Source organism: Coregonus clupeaformis, chromosome 26 (genome assembly GCF_020615455.1).
Source record: "Coregonus clupeaformis isolate EN_2021a chromosome 26, ASM2061545v1, whole genome shotgun sequence".
In the NCBI taxonomy this organism is placed as follows: Eukaryota; Metazoa; Chordata; class Actinopteri; order Salmoniformes; family Salmonidae; genus Coregonus; species Coregonus clupeaformis.
Window position 1 is genome coordinate 39,365,205 of NC_059217.1, and position 22,800 is coordinate 39,388,004.

At 44.6% G+C, this 22,800-nt stretch overlaps 1 protein-coding gene across 1 annotated transcript in view; it reads right to left on the reverse strand.

Moving 5' to 3' along the window:
• Positions 1-19,948, reverse strand: part of drd4a (dopamine receptor D4a) — a 45,894-nt gene extending 25,946 nt beyond the window's left edge. Inside the window, exons 1-3 of the mRNA XM_041848611.1 lie at positions 19,043-19,948; positions 15,630-15,742; positions 9,927-10,609 (exon numbers count right to left, since the gene is read on the reverse strand). Of these exons, the coding sequence (XP_041704545.1) occupies positions 9,927-10,609; positions 15,630-15,742; positions 19,043-19,315 (1,069 nt within the window). The 5' untranslated portion in view covers positions 19,316-19,948. The remainder of the gene's footprint in view (positions 1-9,926; positions 10,610-15,629; positions 15,743-19,042) is intronic.
• Positions 19,949-22,800: the final 2,852 nt, after the last annotated feature.

The window sequence follows — 22,800 nt, forward strand, 5'->3', positions numbered from 1 at the left end:
CAAATCCTGCAGTGCCCCCTGCTTAAGCCAGTACATGTCCAGGCCCGTCTGAAGTTTGCTAGAGTGCATTTGGATGATCCAGAAGAGGATTGGGGAGAATGTCATATGGTCAGATGAAACCAAAATATAACTTTTTGGTAAAAACTCAACTCGTCGTGTTTGGAGGACAAAGAATGCTGAGTTGCATCCAAAGAACACCATACCTACTGTGAAGCATAGGGGTGGAAACATCATGCTTTGGGGCTGTTTTTCTGCAAAGGGACCAGGACGACTGATCCGTGTAAAGGGAAAGAATGAATGGGGCCATGTATCGTGAGATTTTGAGTGAAAACCTCCGTCCATCAGCAAGGGCATTGAAGATGAAACGTGGCTGGGTCTTTCAGCATGACAATGATCCCAAACACACCGCCCGGGCAACGAAGGAGTGGCTTCGTAAGAAGCATTTCAAGGTCCTGGAGTGGCCTAGCCAGTCTCCAGATCTCAACCCCATAGAAAGTCTTTTGAGGGAGTTGAAAGTCTGTGTTGCCCAGCGACAGCCCCAAAACATCACTGCTCTAGAGGAGATCTGCATGGAGGAATGGGCCAAAATACCAGCAACCGTGTGTGAAAACCTTGTGAAGACTTACAAAAAACGTTTGACCTGTGCCATTGCCAACAAAGGGTATATAACAAAGTATTGAGAAACTTTTGTTATTGACCAAATACTTATTTTCCACCATAATTTGCAAATAAATTCATTAAAAATCCTACAATGTGATTTTCAGGATTTTTTTTTCTCATTTTGTCTGTCATAGTTGACGTGTACCTATGATGAAAATTACAGGCCTCTCTCATCTTTTTAAGTGGGAGAACTTGCACAATTGGTGGCTGACTAAATACTTTTTTCCCCCACTGTATTTGTAGAACAGTGGCCACCAACCTTTTCTGAGTCAAGATCAGTAGCGGTGCGTGGGTAAAATCACCAGGGAAGCCAATCCAGGAAAAAAAAGCCATATTACAACCTATTTGTTGTGATAATTCCGTTTGCTCTATAATTAGTTAATATGCCTTGACACCGTGATATATAGGCCTAAGGCCGAGACAATAAGAAGACAGTGGCAGAATAACTTCAACCACACATTTGTTTCATTACAAAACTGGAGAGCAACATCTGTCTGGTGTAGTCCACAAAACATATTGCATGTAACAAACAGTTCCATGACCTACAGCATGGTCAAGCAAAGTAGTGTTTCCAACATTTTTAGTCTGAACTAACCTTCCACGGAGTTGCATTATTTTCCAGAGAACGCATAGCGCCACGAGTTGATTATCCCTTTTATACCATGGCTATAATTTAACACATTTGGCGCTAGAAATGTGTTCATTTGCCGCTAGAAATGTGTTCAACATCCACTGAAGCAGCTAGCAAGTTTACTAGATAGCGACAGTAGTTGCCTTGGTAACCAAACAAACAGACTTGCTAGTTTAGCAAACCAAGCCAATCAGAAATGAGTATTCCACAACGCCATGGTATTACCGTGCATATTGGCTATGCTTGAATTGCCCTACCAATGTTGTTATTCTCAGACCATTTTGAAATGATATTTAAAGAATGTAGGTATATGATCACACTGGTAATATATAATTTGTTATTACTTGTGAGGGACAGCTAAGTGAGCATAATAATTTTTTTATTGGACTGATGGCCTGCATCAGTCTGAGGGGAGGGAGCAGCGGTGAGGCTGCCTCTCACCCGACTCACCGTCCCTCTGCTCTCCCTCCCTCCACTGAGAAAAGGGGACACAGTCTTCCAACTGAACTCAAGACGCACTGCATTATTTATGCCCCATGCACCAATTCATGTTGTTACTCCTATGACCAGAGAAAGTTAAATATTCAATAACACAAGCTTATCGGAAAACGTTGCTATACTCATTCATTGCAGCTGCAGTGCTGGTTGTAGTGTGAGTGGAAGTAGGGAGAACGCACATTTTATGTGTTGAACAACAATTCAGTGTTGACAGTGCTGAATAACAACTTAAACATGAACTTACTCATAAAAACAGTCTCTCTCTAGTCATGGTTTTAAACGTTTTTAAATCTCACAGGATCAACTTTACTGTGCATTCAAGGTTTCTTTTTACAGTCTATTGCTCGAGGAAACTGTGCAGACACGGTGATTTGAGCTACAGTGAGGGAAAAAAGTATTTGATCCCCTGCTGATTTTGTACGTTTGCCCACTGACAAAGACATGATCAGTCTATAATTTTAATGGTAGGTTTATTTGAACAGTGAGAGACATAATAACATCAAAGAAATCCAGAAAAATGTAAAAAAAAATATATAAATGATTTGCATTTTAATGAGGGAAATAAGTATTTAGTATGTGACCCCTCTGCAAAACATGACTTAGTACTTGGTGGCAAAACCCTTGTTGGCAATCACAGAGGTCAGACGTTTCCTGTAGTTGGCCACCAGGTTTGCACACATCTCAGAAGGGATTTTGTTCCACTCCTCTTTGCAGATCTTCTCCAAGTCATTAAGGTTTCGAGGCTGACGTTTGGCAACTCAAACCTTCAGCTCCCTCCACAGATTTTCTATGGGATTAAGGTCTGGAGACTGGCTAGGCCACTCCAGGACCTTAATGTGCTTCTTCTTGAGCCTCTCCTTTGTTGCCTTGGCCGTGTGTTTTGGGTCATTGTCATGCTGGAATACCCATCCTCGATTCATTTTCAATGCCCTGGCTGAGGGAAGGAGGTTCTCACCCAAGATTTGACGGTACATGGCCCCGTCCATCGTCCCTTTGATGCGGTGAAGTTGTCCTGTCCCCTTAGCAGAAAAACACCCCCAAAGCATAATGTTTCCACCTTCATGTTTGACGGTGGGGATGGTGTTCTTGGGGTCATAGGCAGCATTCCTCCTCCTCCAAACATGGCGAGTTGAGTTGATGCCAAAGAGCTTGATTTTGGTCTCATCTGACCACAACACTTTCACCCCAGTTCTCCTCTAAATCATTCAGATGTTCATTGGCAAACTTCAGACGGCCCTGTGTTTTCTTGAGCAGTGGGACCTTGCGGGCACTGCAGGATTTCAGTCCTTCACGGCGTAGTGTGTTACCAATTGTTTTCTTGGTGACTATGGTCCCAGCTGCCTTGACAAGATCCTCCCGTGTAGTTTTGGACTGATTCCTCACCGTTCTCATGATCATTGCAACTCCACAAGGTGAGATCTTGCATGGAGCCCCTGGCCGAGGGAGATTGACAGTTATTTTGTGTTTCTTCCATTTGCGAATAATCGCACCAACTGTTGTCACCTTCTCACCAAGCTGCTTGGCGATGGTCTTGTAGCCCATTCCAGCCTTGTGTAGGTTCTACAATATTGTCCCTGACATCCTTGGAGAGCTCTTTGGTCTTGGCCATGGTGGAGAGTTTGGAATCTGATTGATTGATTGGTTCTGTGGACAGGTGTCTTTTATACAGGTAACAAGCTGAGATTAGGAGCATCCCTTTAAGAGTGTGCTCCTAATCTCAGCTCGTTACCTGTATAAAAGACACCTGGGAGCCAGAAATCTTTCTGATTGAGAGGGGGGTCAAATACTTATTTCCCTCATTAAAATGCAAATCAATTTATAATAGTTTTGACATGCGTTTTTCTGGATTTTGTTGTTGTTATTCTGTCTCTCACTGTTCAAATAAACCTACCATTAAAATTATAGACTGATCATTTATTTGTCAGTGGGCAAACCTACAAAATCAGCAGGGGATCAAATACTTTTTTCCCTCACTCTATCTGATTGGCCAGCGGTAGGCCTGTAGGTGGACTTGATTTGCTCTTTGGGTAGGCGGAGTTCTACCTTCAGACACATGAAATGGTTCAAAATGGGAACACTTTGCCTTCCTGGCGCTAGGGCTGCTGAATGATTTTTTTTTTTTTATGGACCGTAAGCCTTTATCGTAGTTTTTTTTAAACATAAATGTTTGGTGACTGACTAGGAATGCCTTGGAGATCGACCGGTTGGTGACCGCTGTTGTAGAATATTTTAACTTCGGAAAGGGTAGGTGTCAACGTGCTGACATATCCAAGTCTTTATACTTAGGCATGAACGAATCCATATATATATACAGTGGGGAAAAAAAGTTTTTAGTCAGCCACCAATTGTGCAAGTTCTCCCACTTAAAAAGATGAGAGAGGCCTGTAATTTTCATCATAGGTACACATCAATTATGACAGACAAAATGAGAAAAAAAAATCCAGAAAATCACATTGTAGGATTTTTAATGAATTTATTAGCAAATGATGGTGGAAAATAAGTATTTGGTCAATAAAAAAAGTTTCTCAATACTTTGTTATATACCCTTTGTTGGCAATGACACAGGTCAAACGTTTTCTGTAAGTCTTCACAAGGTTTTCACACACTGTTGCTGGTATTTTGGCGCATTCCTCCATGCAGATCTCCTCTAGAGCAGTGATGTTTTGGGGCTGTCGCTGGGCAACACGGACTTTCAACTCCCTCCAAAGATTTTCTATGGGGCTGAGATCTGGAGACTGGCTAGGCCACTCCAGGACCTTGAAATGCTTCTTACGAAGCCACTCCTTCGTTGCCCGGGCGGTGTGTTTGGGATCATTGTCATGCTGAAAGACCCAGCCACGTTTCATCTTCAATGCCCTTGCTGATGGAAGGAGGTTTTCACTCAAAATCTCACGATACATGGCCCCATTCATTCTTTCCTTTACACGGATCAGTCGTCCTGGTCCCTTTGCAGAAAAAACAGCCCCAAAGCATGATGTTTCCACCCCCCATGCTTCACAGTAGGTATGGTGTTCTTTGGATGCAACTCAGCATTCTTTGTCCTCCAAACACGACGAGTTGAGTTTTTACCAAAAAGTTCTATTTTGGTTTCATCTGACCATTTGACATTCTCCCAATCCTCTTCTGGATCATCCAAATGCACTCTAGCAAACTTCAGACGGGCCTGGACATGTACTGGCTTAAGCAGGGGGACACGTCTGGCACTGCAGGATTAGAGTCCCCGCGGCGTAGTGTGTTACTGATGGTAGGCTTTGTTACTTTGGTCCCAGCTCTCTGCAGGTCATTCACTAGGTCCCCCGTGTGGTTCTGGGATTTTTGCTCACCGTTCTTGTGATCATTTTGACCCCACGGGGTGAGATCTTGCGTGGAGCCCCAGATCGAGGGAGATTATCAGTGGTCTTGTATGTCTTCCATTTCCTAATAATTGCTCCCACAGTTGATTTCTTCAAACCAAGCTGCTTACCTATTGCAGATTCAGTCTTCCCAGCCTGGTGCAGGTCTACAATTTTGTTTCTGGTGTCCTTTGACAGCTCTTTGGTCTTGGCCATAGTGGAGTTTGGAGTGTGACTGTTTGAAGTTGTGGACAGGTGTCTTTTATACTGATAACAAGTTCAAACAGGTGCCATTAATACAGGTAACGAGTGGAGGACAGAGGAGCCTCTTAAAGAAGAAGTTACAGGTCTGTGAGAGCCAGAAATCTTGCTTGTTTGTAGGTGACCAAATACTTATTTTCCACCATAATTTGCAAATAAATTCATTAAAAATCCTACAATGTGATTTTCTGGATTTTTTTCCCTCAATTTGTCTGTCATAGTTGACGTGTACCTATGATGAAAATTACAGGCCTCTCTCATCTTTTTAAGTGGGAGAACTTGCACAATTGGTGGCTGACTAAATACTTTTTTTCCCCACTGTATATATATATATATATATATTTTTTTTTATAATATCTTTAGTCATTACCTGATCATTTATGTATCTGTATTTCTAAAAAAAAATCTGAATTTCAATAGATATCATTACATGATATGTAATATTCATCCGCTTATGTTTGATCAAATGGGCTAAATCCGACTCATGAAAGGTCCAGCGGCCAAATTATTTTACCTGTTCAGGCACCGAAAATCATCATGCTTCTTCACATGAAGGTGACATATCTGAGCATACATTTGCACCATACTGAGTAGTAGGCTATACAACGCACGGAAAAGCAAACATCATCATATTTAATGCAAGTTGCTATTTCCAAAGCACATCTCTGCAATTTCTGTTAAAAAAATACTGCAAAGAAAATCTAGAGCTCCATTCACAACAGGTTTTCTGTAAAAATGCAAACGTAAGCCAATCTTTGCTAAAAATGTATTTTATTTAACAGAAAATAAAGTTGCACACCCTCAATACCCCTGCCTGCCCTGTTTGTTATGGACAATTAACTGACATGAAGATGTATGGGGCCTGTTGAAGTATTTGTTGCCTCTGTGTTGCCTGTATTAACCAGTAATACAAAATACGCCTAAATGTTTTAAAACATTAATGTTAGCTGTCACCTTGAGGCTTGATAGGGGCTAAAAAGGGTTTTCCCTGAAGGGAAGGCAGTTTCGTTATTTGTTTGCTAGCTAGGCTACCAGTTAGCTTGTACCCCCATATCATGCCAAATTAGCTAACGTTCTTGATTCTAGTTACTAAGAAAAATAAAACATCTCAAATTAGCTACTCACTTTAGCGTTAACTTCTTTGAGGTATTTTCTGAACAGCTTCTCACTTCTTTGTTTCTCCAGTTGTCAGTTCGACTACACACCATTTACACACTAATTTGTGCCGCACAAATTAAAAAATGACAGAACTCCACAGCAGAAAATACATGATTCTTGTTGCTAGGCTACCAGTTAGAGTGCTTTAGCTTGCGGTTTGCGTGTGCCTTTATCTAGAGGGAATACAAAAAGTGTAGCTAGTGTCTGAAAGAATATGGATTTAATATTTGTCAAATTGTTGAGCATGTTCTCAAAACTCAAATAAGCATCAGAAATTGTCCTTATTTAGCATATCAAGATCCTGATATGGACCTCAGTCAAGAGCATATGCATTGTACAGTATGGGCTGAGAAAATATACTATGTAGGCCTACTGTCAGTATTTGTCTTCATATAGATAAAATAAAATGTCCACATAGGCCTATCTCAGGATATCTAATGAGTCAATATCTGGAGGGAATCCAAAAATGATTTTTGCATGAAAGAAAAATATGGATTTAATATTTGTCCAATTGAGCATGTGGTGAAAACTCAGAAATGAATCAGAAATCGTCCTTATTTTCAGCATATCAAAAAGCATATCAAGATCCGTATAAGGAACTCAGCCAAGAGAGGCAGATCTGGAATCAATATAGCTTAATATCTTGAATGTGCTGAGAAAACACAGATATACAGTCAGTATTTGTCAACATGAAGAGAGAGAATACGATGTCATATATCTCAGGATATTGAATGAGGAGCCATAGGAGTTGTCCATGTGTGATATTCGGAGTAATAGACCCTTTTCTTTCAAAAGAAACATTGAACATATAATAGTAAAATCATAGTGTAAAAGCTGGTGAGCTGGTTCAACTATTTTTGGGCATTTTCTTGTGTTTTGTTGTGAAACATTGAGTGGGTCGAGCATAACACCTCAACCCTGTTACGCATAGATAGACAGGCTAGAAATGTTTTAACAGTAAACCATTTTTGTGAGTCTTGCATTCAATTGCCCCTCCCTGTTGCACACAACAAGCTTCCATTCCCTCTGTCATGTTATTTTATTTATTTCACCTTTATTTAACCAGGTAAGCCAGTTGAGAACAAGTTCTCATTTACAACTGCGACCTGGCCAAGATAAAGCAAAGCAGTGCGATAAAAACAACAACACAGAGTTACATATGGGGTAAAAAAACATAAAGTCAAATATTTATTACAGACAGAAATACTCCTCAGTTTCATCAACTGTCCGGGTGGCTGGTCTCAGAAGATTTCGCAGGTGAAGAAGCCGGATGTGGAGGTCCTGGGCTGGCGTGGTTACACGTAGTCTGCAGTTGTGAGGCCAGATGGACGTACTGCCAAATTGACTAAAACGACGTTGGAGGCGGCGTATGGTAGAGAAATGCTCTGGTGGACATTCCTGCAGTCAGCTTGCCAATTGCACACTCCCTCAAAACTTGAGACATCTGTGGCATTGTGTTGTGTGACAAAACTGCACATTTAGAGTGGCTTTTATTGTCCCCCAGCACAAGGTGCACCTGTGTAATGATCATGCTGTTTAATCAGCTTCTTGATATGCCACACCTGTCAGGTGGATGGATTATATTGGCAAAGGAGAAGTGCTCACTGACAGGGATGTAAACAAATTTGTGCACAACATTTGAGAGAAATAAGCTTTTTGTGCATATGGAAAGATTATTTTATTCCAGCTCATAAAATGGGACCAACACTTTACATGTTGCGTTTATATTTTTGTTCAGTATAGTGATTACCAGTTGGAGGGCCGTTCAAGTGGATTTTTCCCAGATGTGGTAAGTTCCCTCTTCCCACTTGGTTACGAATGCACCATAACACCGCTAACCATCCACTGTAGAGCTGTATAATACCACTCATTGGAAGCACAAGACCCAGACCTACACTTTGAGCATTGTACGATATATGATTTTTCTTTAAATCAATAAAACATTAAATAATAATTGAAACAGCCTAGTGGCCGATCTCGATTGTTTTCAAGCTGGAGACGCACTTACTATAGTATTTTTTTAAACTCTTGAGATGGGAAAACATATTATTTATGAAGTTGAACATGTGCTCTTTATGACAGAATGTTCAAATGAGGTGAAATCAAAGTTTTTTTTACTCATCATCACTATTAAGCAATAAGGCCCGAGGGGGTGTGGTTGCGTTGTGCCTAAGAACAGCCCTTAGCTGTGGTATATTGACCATATACCACAAACCCCCGAGGTGCCTTATTGCTATTATAAACTGGTTACCAACTTAATTCGAGCAGTAAAAAGGGTTTATGGTGAGAACGTACGTGGCTCAAATGCAATGCAATTTTGTCTGCTATTTCTGGAGAAATGCAAATATGATCTGTAAGATGGTACCATGATGTTTATAAAACATTACATTTGCGAGCAGTATAATGGTGAGTGAAAATTCCCCCTTTCTCTTTATATTGGATCTTTATCCATCTCCTATGAAACATGTGTACCATGTATGTGCAGAAAACCCTCCATAGTCTAAGTTGCCTTGTCTGTATTATACGCCCACGGTGAGCAATTATTGTGCCTGGAACTGTATTTAGACATAGCCTAGTTAAAACAAGTAGTTGTTTCATTTTTAGTAGAATTTGATTAGAATTATACACTGTCTTTTTTCAGGCCTTATCAATAGCCTAGTGAATTTAATCTTGCTTATTGACTATGTTTGGCATGTCCATGTCCAGACTGCTATAGCTTATGTTTAACAATGTATTTCCATATTGAAGCAATGCAATTAGAACAATGTGGACTGAAAATGGGACAGGCTATTTAACGAATTAGGCTATAACGGACTAACATTCAAATCGGAGTTGATGACAACGCAATACATAAAAGACCACAAATACACAACTTGAAGCAACCACATCTAGCCATGGAGTACGTTCTGATTGGCCAGTAAGGGGCCAAGCCACGACACACCCACTTGTTTATTCATCAAAACCCAGCCCTTTCGCGCCACCACTAGCTACTGCGCCCATAATTCCAGTTGTGAAAATAGCAAAAATATTTCAGACACATCCCCAAACCTGTAATGCTACTGTCAGTGCTAAGATTTTACATTGCGTTAGGTTTGTTAAATAGAGCCCTACATTTTGCTTTTAAATAAAAAATGTCTATTTAGCTTTTTTAATACGCAGCGTTAATGGAAATTCAAGACAACTGCCTGACTCTGAACTTGGGTTTTGGTCTGGGGAGTGTTTTCTGTGAGTGCTGGCTTTATAACAAAGAGAGGCACCTTCTTTCTGTAGCATCGACACTGCAACAGTTACACAGTTAAATGAACAGTTGCATCAGTGCCCTGGCCAATACTGTTACCACAATAGAGGCAGCAAACCGATAAGAGAACAAAAAGAATCCCACTCACCCACAACGACAGGAAGCACTTTCATGGCCTTCCTCTCTCTGCAATTAATCTTGGCCCTCTTCTTCTTGTGAGGGTCGGGTGTGGGGTGGAGGTTGTGCTTAATGTTACAGTAGGCCACCACGGTGGGCACAGGACCGTCCTTGTACTCTGGAGTTGTTGAGGAGTTATAGGGAAAGTCTGGAGTGTCAGGTGAAGAGTTGTTATAGGGGCCGTCTGGAGACTCTAGGGGGTAAGGGTCCAGCTCCTCCAGATTAATATCCGTTAGCTGCCGCTTCATGTCTGTCAGCTCATCCCGCTTGATAACGGGGTGCAGAGGAGGAGGCAGGGAGGCCAGCGGGGGCAGGGAGGCAGCGGCCTCCTGGAACTTCCTACAGGCCTGGATGCTGCTCCTCAGCTTGGCCTTGCGCGCCTCCTCCCACCTCCTCAAGCCCCGGAACATCCCGCAGTAGAGGAGGAGCATTATGGGGCAGGGGATGAAGAAGGAGCAGACAGAGGAATACACCACATAGTTGTCATCTTCTAGTTTACACTCTGTTGGGTCTCGCTGGGGGACGTTTTGGATGCCGAACATGACGGGCGAGGCCACCGCCAAGGCCAGGATCCACGTGGCGGAGAGCAGGAAGATCTGTCTCTGGTCCACATGCTTACGGTTGTAGTTCAGTGGGATGGAGACAGCGATGAACCTGAATGAATCACATCAACCAGAGAAGAGATTGAGAGGAGCTGTATCTATACTCTGTGTAGAAGAGAGCTATTTATGAATGAAATAAATGAATTATTTACTTAGATATGTCATTCTAGTACATCACATTTGACAGAAATGCAGTAAATGTATGTTGGTGTATGCGTTGGTTTCTTTGGTAGCCTTTCATTTATTTCAGTTGTCCATTATTTCCATTTGTCTGAAAGCTAATGATGTTTGCTTAGCTACAGGCAACACGGAGGCAACAAATACTTCAACAGGCCCTATACATCTTCATGTCAGTGAGAGGCTGTGCAACAGTGAGCAAAGAGAAGGATAATCATATCAGGTCAACTAGCTAATGATCCCATGCCAATGCTGGCAGTTGATCAACATATCCTGAGGTTTCGGTTTTCTTGTTTTCTTTTTCTGTCTGCCTCATTTGTGCTTTCTGTTAAGAGTGAGTGCTTTTAGGGAGAAGGGGGGGAAAGAGATGACAGCTCATTTTTATTTATTTATTTTTATTTCACCTTTATTTAACCAGGTAGGCCAGTTGAGAACAAGTTCTCATTTACAACTGCGACCTGGCCAAGATAAAGGAAAGCAGTGCGATTAAAAACAACAACAACACAGAGTTACATATGGGATAAACAAAACATACAGTCAATAACACAATATAAAATCTATATACAGTGTGTGCAAATGTAGTAAGTTATGGAGGTAAGGCAATAAATAGGCCATAGTGCAAAATAATTACAATTTAGTATTAATACTGGAGTGATAATGTGCAGAAGATGATGTGCAAATAGAGATACTGGGGTGCAAATTAGCAAAATAAATAACAATATGGGGATGAGGTAGTTGGGTGGGCTAATTACAGATGGGCTGTGTACAGGTGCAGTGATCGGTAAGCTGCTCTGACAACTGATGCTAAAATTAGTGAGGGAGATAAGATTTTTGCAGTTCGTTCCAGTCATTAGCAGCAGAGAACTGGAAGGAATTGCGGCCAAAGGAGGTGTTGCTTTGGGGATGACCAGTGAGATATACCTGCTGGAGCGCATATTACGGGTGGGTGTTGCTATGGTGACCAATGAGCTAAGATAAGGCAGGGATTTGCCTAGCAGAGATTTATAGATGACCTGGAGCCAGTGGGTTTGGCAACGAATATGTAGTGAGGGCCAGCCAACGAGAGCGTACAGGTCACAATGGTGGGAAGTAAATGGGGCTTTGGTGACAAAACGGATGGCACTGTGATAGACTACATCCAATTTGCTGAGTAGAGTGTTGGAGGCTATTTTGTAAATTACATTCCCGAAGTCAAGGATCGGTAGGATAGTCCGTTTTACGAGGGCATGTTTGGCAGCATGAGTGAAGGAGGCTTTGTTTGCGAAATAGGAAGCCGATTCTAGATTTAACTTTGGATTGGAGATGCTTAATGTGAGTCTGGAAGGAGAGTTTACGGTCTAACCAGACACCTAGGTATTTGTAGTTGTCCACATATTCTAAGTCAGACCCGCTGAGAGTAGTGATTCTAGTCGGGCGGACGGGTGCAAGCAGCGTTCGATTGAAGAGCATGCATTTAGTTTTACTAGCGTTTAAGAGCAGTTGGAGGCTACGGAAGGAGTGTTGTATGGCATTGAAGCTCGTTTGGAGGTTTGTTAACACAGTGTCCAATGAAGGGCCAGATGTATACAAAATGGTGTCGTCTGCGAGGTGGATCTGAGAGTCACCAGCAGCAAGAGCGACATCATTGATATACACAGAGAATAGTCTGCCCGAGAATTGAACCCTGTGGCACCCCCATAGTGACTGCCAGAGGTCCAGACAACAGGCCCTCCAAATTTGACACATTGAACTCTATCTGAGAAGTAGTTGGTGAACCAGGCGAGGCAGTCATTTGAGAAACCAAGGCTATTTAGTCTGCCAATAAGAATGCGGTGATTGACAGAGTTGAAAGCCTTGGCCAGGTCGATGAAGACTGCTGCACAGTACTGTCTTTTATCGATCGCGGTTATAATATCGTTTAGGACCTTGAGCGTGTCTGAGGAGCACCCAGTACCAGCTCGGAAACCAGATTGCATAGCGGAGAAGGTACGGTGGGATTCGAAATGGTCGGTGATCTGTTTGTTAACTTGGCTTTCAAATACTTTCGAAAGGCAGGGCAGGATGGATATAGGTCTGTAAAAGTTTGGATCTAGAGTGTCACCCCCTTTGAAGCAGGGGATGACCACGGCAGCTTTCCAATCTCTGGGGATCTCAGATGATACGAAAGAGATGTTGAACAGGCTAGTAATAGGGGTTGCTACAAATTCTGCAGCTAATTTTAGAAAGAAAGGGTCCAGATTGTCTAGCCCAGCTGATTTGTAGGGGGTCCAGATTTTGCAGCTCTTTCAGAACATCAGCTATCTGAATTTGGGTGAAGGAGAAGCGGGGGGGCGGGGGGGCGGGGTGCTGGTCAAGGGCAGTCAAGTCTGGGGTGAACCAGGGGCTATATCTGTTCTTAGTTCTGCATTTTTTGAATGGGGCATGCTTATTTAAGATGGAGAGGAAAGCACTTTTAAAGAACAACCAGGCATCCTCTACTGACAGAATGAGGTCAATATCCATCCAGGATACCCGGGCCAGGTCAATTAGAAAGGCCTGCTCGCTGAAGTGTTTTAGGGAGCGTTTGACAGTGATGAGGGGTGGTCGTTTGACCACGGACCCATTACGGACGCAGGCAATGAGGCAGTGATCGCTGAGATCCTGGTTGAAGACAGCAGAGGTGTATTTAGAGGGTAAATTAGTCAGGATGATATCTATGAGGGTGCTCATGTTTACGGATTTAAGGTTGTACTTGGTAGGGTCCTTGATAATTTGTGTGAGATTGAGGGCATCTAGTTTAGATTGTAGGACGGCCGGGGTGTTAAGCATATCCCAGTTTAGGTCACCAAGCAGTACGAACTCTGAGGATAGATGGGGGGCAATCAATTCACATATGGTGTCCAGGGCACAGCTGGGGGCTGAGGGGGGTCTGTAGCAAGCGGCAACAGTGAGAGACTTATTTCTGGAAAGGTGGATTTTTAGAAGTAGAAGCTCAAACTGTTTGGGCACAGACCTGGATAGTATGAAAGAGCTCTGCAGGCTATCTCTACAGTAGATTGCAACTCCGCCCCCTTTGGCAGTTCTATCTAGACAGAAAATATTGTAGTAGGGGATGGAAATGTCAGTGTTTTTGGTGGCCTTCCTAAGCCAGGATTCAGACACTGCTAGAACATCAGGGTTGGCGGAGTGTGCTAACGCAGTGAATAACTCAAACTTAGGGAGGAGGCTTCTGATGTTAACATGCAAGAAACCAAGGCTTTTACGGTTACAGAAGTCAACAAATGATAGCGTCTGGGCAGTAGGAGTGATACTAGGGGCTACAGGGCCTGGGTTAACCTCTACATCACCAGAGGAACAGAGGAGGAGTAGAATAAGGATACGGCTGAAGGCTTTAAGAACTGGTCTTCTAGTGTGTTGGGTACAGAGAATAAAAGGTGCAGATTTCCGGGCGTTATAGAATAGATTCAGGGCATTATGTACAGACAAGGATATAAGTACATTTACATTTTACTCATTTAGCAGACGCTCTTATCCAGAGCGACATACAGATTTAGTGAGTGCATACATTTTTCATACTGGCCCCCCGTGGGAATCGAACCCACAACCCTGGCATTGCAAGCGCCATGCTCTACCAACTGAGCTACAGGAGGCCACAGCGGAGGTAAACCTAAGCGTTGGGTAACGATGAAAGAGATGGCATCACTGGAGGCACCGATTGAGCCGGTCTCTGCGTGTATGGGGGGTGGGACAAAGGAGCTATCTGAGGCAGGTTGAGCGGGACTGGGGGCTCTACAGTGAAATTGTATAATAAGAACTAACGGAAACAGGCAAGGCATATTGACATGGGAGACAGGCATAATGCAATCACAGGTGTTTTCGAGAGAGCTAAGACAACAACTGGTAATGGCGACAAAAGTTTGGGCTGAGGCTAAACAGATAAACAGGACAGATAAACAGGATGGGGTACCGTGTAAAGGAACAGTCCAGCAGGCATCAGCTGTGTAGCTGAGTGATCATAAGGTCCAGTGAACAGCAAAAGGAGAGTCCGGGAGCAGTTCGATGGCTGCTATTGCACAGGCTAGCAGGAGGCAAGGCTGTTGATTGCGTGTGCTAGCGGGCCGGGTCTAGCAGATGGATCTTCGTGATCGTCGCAACGGGAAGCCTGTTGAAACCACATCAGACGATTACTTCGGCAGACCAGTCGTGATGGATCGGCGGGGCTCCGTGTCGACACTAGGAGGTCCCGTCCGGTTGACAGAGAGGTAGATAGCCGGGAGATGGGCCTGGCTCGAGGCTAGCTTAAGGCTAACTGGTGCTTGTTTCGGGGCAGTGGTGATTAGCCAACAACAACATCCATTCGGTTGCAGCTAGCTAGTTGCGATGATCAGGTGTTAAAGGTCCAGTGATTCCGGCAGAAAATCAGATATGTTCTGGGTTGATAGCGTGTTGTGCAGACTGGCCGATAATTGTCCAGGCTAGAGCTGGCTGGTAGGTAGTGCAGGCCACGGACAATGGTGAAAACCGCTAACGGTGGCTAATAGCAAGTAGCTAGCAAGTAGCTCGTTAGCTGGCTAGCTGGCTAGTTTCAGACGGAGGTTCTTGATAAAAAGGTATAAGAAATAATAGAATCCGTTCCACATTGAGTGAGGCGGGTTGCAGGAAAGTATATTTAGTTGAGGGATGAAAAGTGAGATTGAGAAATATATACGAAAAAGACCAAAAACTAAAAAACAGACTATTTACACGAGCACACTACAGAATACACGACCACACTGCTACACCATCTTGGATACATCATTGCTGGAGGCAATCAGATTAATTGACTCATGCTTATAATGCAATGCTGTTTCTGTCATAAAGTGATACTTGACGTCAGAGCTTCGACCACCACCTGAGAAATCGGACAGAATGTTAACAGAGAGTTAAAGGCTGATCACCTGTCGATGCTGATGGCACAGAGGTTGAATATGGAGGCTGTGCACAACATCACGTCCATGGTCATCAGGCCGTCGCAGACGTGCATGTTCAGTGACCATAGACCATCCTGGAACTGAAACAGATCAGAGCAACAAAACCCACATGGTCAGACAGCAGCATCAAAGACCTTAGTCTCTTTCTCCATTCATCTTTCCCCAATTCCCCACGTTGAAAAAGGTCAGAAGGGAGGGACCCTGTACCGTCTCATTCAATACAGCTGAGAATTAAATGAATTGAGAGAGCCAAGGTCTTCTGACAACTCCTTGCCCCTCCCTCGCCTCTAATCACTTCCACAAGGTCTTCCGCCAGCCTAGTGTTCTGCACCCACCAGATTGGCTGTGTGAGAAATCTTAATTTCCTCATTAGCACTGCTGCAGCTCTTTCATACAGCCAAGTAGAGTGAAACACACCACTTTCCAGCCCGGCCCCTCTGGCTGATTGGGAAATGCAGGCGTGGTGCGCGGTGCCGATTATGGCACGTTTTGTCCTCGTCAAAGTTGAGAGGATTTTAATGGCATTCTATCACCTGAGCAATAAAAGGACAAACCTTTTAATTGGCTTTTTCTTAATGACTTCTCTCTCTGATCAAAATTACCCATATTTAGCTGCCAGGTTGGCGACGTGTTCACTGCCACAGAGTCTGTCATTTGATGTGATACATGAGTCTCTGTTTCAACACTATAGGCTAAACACTTTCCTTCTTCCTTCCTTCTCCCCGTCCGTGAAGTAGCCTAATCACTGTTCCAACTTGGTTGGATTCCATCCCTTCTGACTGAGTCATGTCAAATCAGCGATCATCCCAAGGATGGGAGGGAAGGGGGAAGAATTTTCAAAGTAATTTAACTGGGCCGCTAAATCATTTAATCAGACTGGCCAGACGGATGCTATATCAAGCTGTCTTATCCCCTCTGAAGGCGCAATAACAGTGTCCAGTGTGGCGCTTGGGACAGTGGCCCTGGGAATGGAATGTTCTGTCAGTGACAAACCATTGTTCCTCTGCTGGGTCTCTGGGCTACTAGTGGCTGTCTGGCTGAGGGGAGGAGGAGAGGGGCTAAGGGGAGATGCTAGCCAGCCTCAGTTCGCCGGCCTGCTGAGTAAATGTGTGTAAAGTGCTGCGAGTGAGGCATGTGCTGTGGCAGAATGAATGGGGATGCAGCTGTGCAATGACTCGCTGCAGGGGGTTCTGGTCTCATCAGTGGAGAGGAGCCCCACGTTTTCTGCCCGAGGGGTCAAATAGAGTTCATGCCTACAGTGTAGCTGTAGCTGCGTGGTTGAAGTTAGATTCCAATCCTCATACAGTGTATGATTTTTTAGAGACAGTGCATGTCAGTGTTATCTGATTATTTCTGAAATACTTACACTGAACAAAAATATAAATGTAACAGTTACAGTTCATATAAGGAAATCAGTCAATTGAAATAAATAAATTAGGCCCTAATCTATCGATTTCACATAACTGGGAATACAGATGCATCTGTTGGTCACAGATACCTTAAAAATAAGTAGGGGCGTGGATCAGAAAACCAGTCAGTATCTGGTGTGACCACCATTTCCCTCATGCAGCGTGACACATCTCCTTTGCATAGAGTTGATCAGGCTGTTAATTGTGACCTGTGGAATGTTGTCCCACTCCTCTTCAATGGCTGTGCGAAGTTGCTGGATATTGGCGGGAACTGGTACACAATGTCATACACGTCGATTCAGACCATCCCAAACGTGCTCAATGGGTGACATGTCTGGTGAGTATGCATGCCAGGAATTGTGTACAGATCCTTGCAACATGGGGCCGTGCCGTATCATGCTGAAACATGAGGTGATTGCAGCGGATGAGTAGCACGACAATGGGCCTCGGGATCTCTTCACAGTATCTCTGGGCATTCAAATTGCCATTGATAAAATGCAATTGTGTTCGTAGCCCATACCATAACCCCACCGCCAACTTGGGGCACTCTGTTCACAACGGTGACATCAGCAAACCGCTCGCCCACACGACGCCATACATGCTGTCTGCCATCTGCCCAGTACAGTTGGAACCGGGATTCATCTGTAAAGAGCACACTTCTCCAGCGTGCCAGTGGCCATCGAAGGTGAGCATTTTCCCACTGAAGACGGTAACGACGCCGAACTGCAGTCAGGTCAAGACCCTGGTGAGGACGACGAGCATGCAGATGAGCTTCCCTGAGACGGTTTCTGACAGTTTGTGCAGAAATTCTTCGGTTGTGCAAACCCCCTTTTATCAGCTGTCCGGGTGGCTGATCTCAGATGATCCTGCAGGTGAAGAAGACAGATGTGGAGGTCCTGGGCTGGCGTGGTTACACGTGGTCCGCGGTTGTGAGGATGGTTGGACGAACTGCCAAATTCTCTAAAACGATGTTGGAGGCAGTTTATGGTAGAGAAATTAACATTCAATTCTCTGGCAAAAGCTCTGGTGGACAGTCCTGCAGTCAGCATGCCAATTGCACACTCCTTCAAAACATGAGACATCTATGGCATTGTGCTGTGTGACAAAACTGCACATTTTAGAGTGACCTTTTATTGTCCCCAACACAAGGTGCACCTGTGTAATGGTCATGCTGTTTAATCAGCTTCTTGATATGCCACACCTCTCCGGTAGATGAATTATGTTGGCAATGGAGAAATGCTCACTAACAGGGATGTAAATAACTTTGTGCACAACATTTTAGAGAAATACGCTTTTTGTGCATATGGAACATTTCTGGGAAACTGGGACCAACGCTTTACATGTTGCGTTTATATATTTTTTCAATATAGTTACAGGACTAGATCTGGTGAAGCCATGTTGTCTAATGATAATTTAGCTGGCTCGAATACTCAATGGTGTCGAGGAACCATATGAGAAGGTTTGACAGAAAAGCTTTGACAACAACAATCTAGGTACACATGCCTTTGCAAACCATTGTATTAATGAGTTAACTGTGCTAATCCAGCATGCACATCATCCATTCTGTGCAGTGTTCACCCTTGCATCAGCTGCAACACATGTAAGTAAACCTGGCCCCACTAGACAATAGGTTGTTAGACAATAACCAACTGTGTACATATGGCATACTATTAAGTATGCATAATATCAATGTGAAATGACAATTTATATTATTGATTAATAACATGTGGTCTGTTCTGTCATAGCCTGTGGTTTGGAGTGACAGATGGCATACTACAATTTTACAATGTTACATTATGTGTTCTTATTTGAAATGGCTTCTAAGCATAATTAATTGACCCTTATGAATATCATACTTAGATATGATATTGCGTAATTATTATAATGATTAATACTATCACTATTAATAATAAGCATCATCATCAACGTATCATAAAGATAGTAAAAGATAGTTAAATATATTTTACTCACCTCCACATATATAAACAGTGGCAAAACCAAAACTGCCAACATCAAGTCAGCCACAGCCAGACTGACTATGAAGTAGTTGGTTGTAGTTTTCAAAGCTTTTTCCCTGTACACGCTAAGGCACACAAGCACATTTCCACAAATGATGACCACAATTAGCAATATTCCGAGTATCAGAGCAGGGAAGTTATAGTCAGTGTCCCGGGTTTGTGCGGTGTTAATCTCAGTACCCAAAACTAGCACGGTGTTGTTTGAGACAGTGAGGTTGCCTGGCATTTCTGCGGACAGCCGCTCTCGCACCGAAAAGGATCCACTCTCCCTCAAATCTAATAGAAAAAGAAGAAGAAGCCGCTCTGTAACGGCCGGTCAGAGCGAAAGCGGCAGTCGTGAGAGGGATTTTCATGTAGGCATCGTTTCAAACAGGTATACAGGATTTTGCCATGTTGAAGTTTTCATCCCCGAAAACTGTTGAGACGCCTAGTTGTCCTGAATCATGCGCGTTTGTCTTTTCAGCCCTGTGCGCGCTGGACAGAGCCAGAGAGCATCATTAGCCTATGCGTTCCAGCAACAAGCTTTCGCGCGCTCTCTTTATGCGGTGTTCCTGCTGACAATAACAGGTAGATATCTTCCAAATTAATCAAACTGCCAGTCGACCCTGAAGCGTTAGATTTAATCCCGTTATGCACTATTTAAAACCGAATCACTTTGGCACCGCACTATCGAAAGGCTATGCGCTCTGCTGTGTTTCTCCGCAGCCTAGTTATTTTCAGTTAAACTGATGAGGCTTATCAAGTCCGTCATTCCAAATCCAGGTGCTTAAAGCCGCTTATACCTGTACTGACTGTTTTCATGTTCTGCCCTTGAACCCAAGTCCAAGAGGCAATTTAAGAGCTCTGTGCATGCGTTTGTTTGGTTACTTGTCAGTCACAGGGCAAGTGACTATTGGAGTGGGTGTTTTTGTGCAGAGGAGTCATGCCCATAGGGAGCACAGGAGCATGTACTCCCTCAAATTTGTCCTGTAAAAAATATATATATACACTACAGGTCAAAAGTTTTAGAATACCTACTCATTCAAGGGTTTTTCTTTATATAAAAAAAACTATTTTCTACATTGTAGAATAATAGTGAAGACATCAAAACTATGAAATAACACATATGTAATCATGTAATAACCAAAAAAGTGTTAAACAAATCAGAATATATTTTATATTTGAGATTCTTTAAATAGCAACCCTTTGCCTTGATGACAGCTTTGCACACTCTTGGCATTATCTCAACCAGCTTCATGAGGTAGTCACCTGGAATGCATTTCAATTAACAGGTGTACCTTCTTAAAAGTTAATTTGTGGAATTTCTTTCCTTCTTAATGGAAAGCTTCTTAATGCATTTGAGCCAATCAGTTGTGTTGTGACAAGGTAGGGGGGCTATACAGAAGATTTGTCACGGTTTACTAAGCCAGAACCCAGAAGCAGACCAGGACAAGGTAAGTGGTGTCGAAGGTGAGTGTTTATTTAACTGATCCACGGGTGATGTTGAATAATCCAGGGAACAGAGCGGGCGGCGTGGATGAGTTGTAGAGGGTGCAGTGGTTGGTCCAATGATGGCTCGGCAGCCGCCGACCATCAGGCAGAGGTTGGGTGAAGGTTCCGGACGAGTGACTGTAGGGAGAACAAAACGGAGGTAAGCATACAACCAGCAAACAAGGTGCAAAACAACAAAACTAATGCTCTAAGCTCTAGGACTGATCCGCTGATAAACATACTGTTCATGGCTAACGATCCGGCAGGGAATGGATGTCAGGTCAGCGCTTATGAAGGTGATGATCAGGGCCAGGTGTGCAGATTGCTGATGGAATGCAGGTGTGGAAATCAGGAGAGCTCCCGCCTAGCAACGTAGCCCGGCAACCAGGCAGGGAGCGTTTCCAGAACCCTCGGGAAACTGGAGATCCCGAGCAGAAAAACTAATACACATACAGGAACCGACTCAGACTGCCGGAATCGTTACAGTACCCCCCCTCCGACGAACGCCACCGGGCGGACTCCCCGGAGCGCCAGGATGGAGGCGGTAGAAGTCCCGAATGAGGTCAGCATCTAGGATCTGTCGCCGCGGAATCCAACTCCTCTCTTCAGGACCATACCCCTCCCAGTCCACGAGATACTGGAAACCCCGGCCCCGCCGTCTGGAATCCATGATGCGCCGCACCGTGTAGGCAGGACCACCTCCGATCATCCGAGGAGGAGGAGGCGGAGGAGGCAACAGAGGACTGAGGAAAACAGGCTTGAGGCAGGAGACATGAAAGGTGGGATGGACTCTGAGCGTCCTCGGTAATTTGAGTCGAACTGCCACCGGATTGATCACCTTCTCCACCACAAACGGACCAATGAACTTCGGTAACAACTTCCTAGACTCAGTCCGTAAAGGAAGATCCCGTGTGGCCAACCAGACCCTATCTCCGATGGTATAGGTGGGAGCGGGGATCCGGCGACGATTCGCCTGGAGCTGATACCGGTCCGAAACTCTAAGGAGTGCCTTTCTGGCCCGATGCCAGGTCCGGTGGCAACGACGAATATGGGCCTGAACAGAGGGCACTGAGAGCTCCTTCTCCTGAGAAGGGAACAAGGGAGGTTGGTAGCCATACAGGCACTGGAAGGGAGACATCCCAGTGGCAGATGTAGGGAGAGTATTGTGGGCATACTCAACCCAAGGCAACTGAGAGACCCAGGAGGTGGGGTTGGAAGAGACAAGGCAGCGTAGCGTGGATTCCATCTTCTGGTTGGCTCTCTCCGCCTGACCATTAGATTGGGGGTGAAAACCAGATGTGAGACTGACTGTAGCTCCAATGGCCAAACAGAAGGACTTCCAGACAGCAGAGGTAAACTGAGGGCCACGGTCGGAAACGATATCACTGGGCAAACCGTGGACCCTGAAAACCTCCCTAACCAGGATCTCGGACGTCTCCGAGGCAGAGGGAAGCTTGGCAATTGGCACAAAGTGGGCGAACTTGCTGAATCTGTCCACGATAGTCAGAACGACCGTGTTCCCCTCAGAAGAGGGCAACCCAGTGACAAAGTCCAGGGCCAGATGCGACCATGGTCGCCGGGGAATAGGAAGGGGGTGAAGTAGTCCAGAGCTGGGCCGATTGGTACTCTTATTCTGCGCACACACTGGACAGGCAGCAACAAAACCCCGAGTATCCTCGGCCATGGCAGGCCACCAAAAACGTCTGCGAAGAAACGCCATCGTCCGAGCCACGCCAGGGTGACAAGCCATCTTGCTGGCGTGGGACCATTTGAGGACAGCAGGACGAACCGACTCAGGCACAAACAACCGACCGGGTGGACCGTTACCGGGACCGGGCTGCGTCCGAAGGGCCGCCATCACCTCCTCCTCAATCTTCCACATAACTGCTCCCACGACGCAGTTCCGGGGGAGAATTGTCTCGGTCTTGGACCCACTCTCTTCCGTCTTGGAGAACATCCGGGACAAGGCGTCCGCCTTGCCGTTCTTAGATCCAGGTCGGAACGTCAGGGAAAAATTGAATCGTCCGAAAAACAACGCCCACCTGGCCTGACGGGAGTTGAGACGTCTAGCCGATTGCACGTAAGCAAGATTCTTGTGGTCAGTCCAGACAATAAACGGTTGCTCCGCCCCCTCCAACCAGTGGCGCCACTCCTCCAAGGCAAGTTTCACCGCGAGAAGCTCCCGGTTGCCCACATCGTAGTTCCTCTCCGCAGGCGAAAGGCGACGAGAGTAGTAGGCGC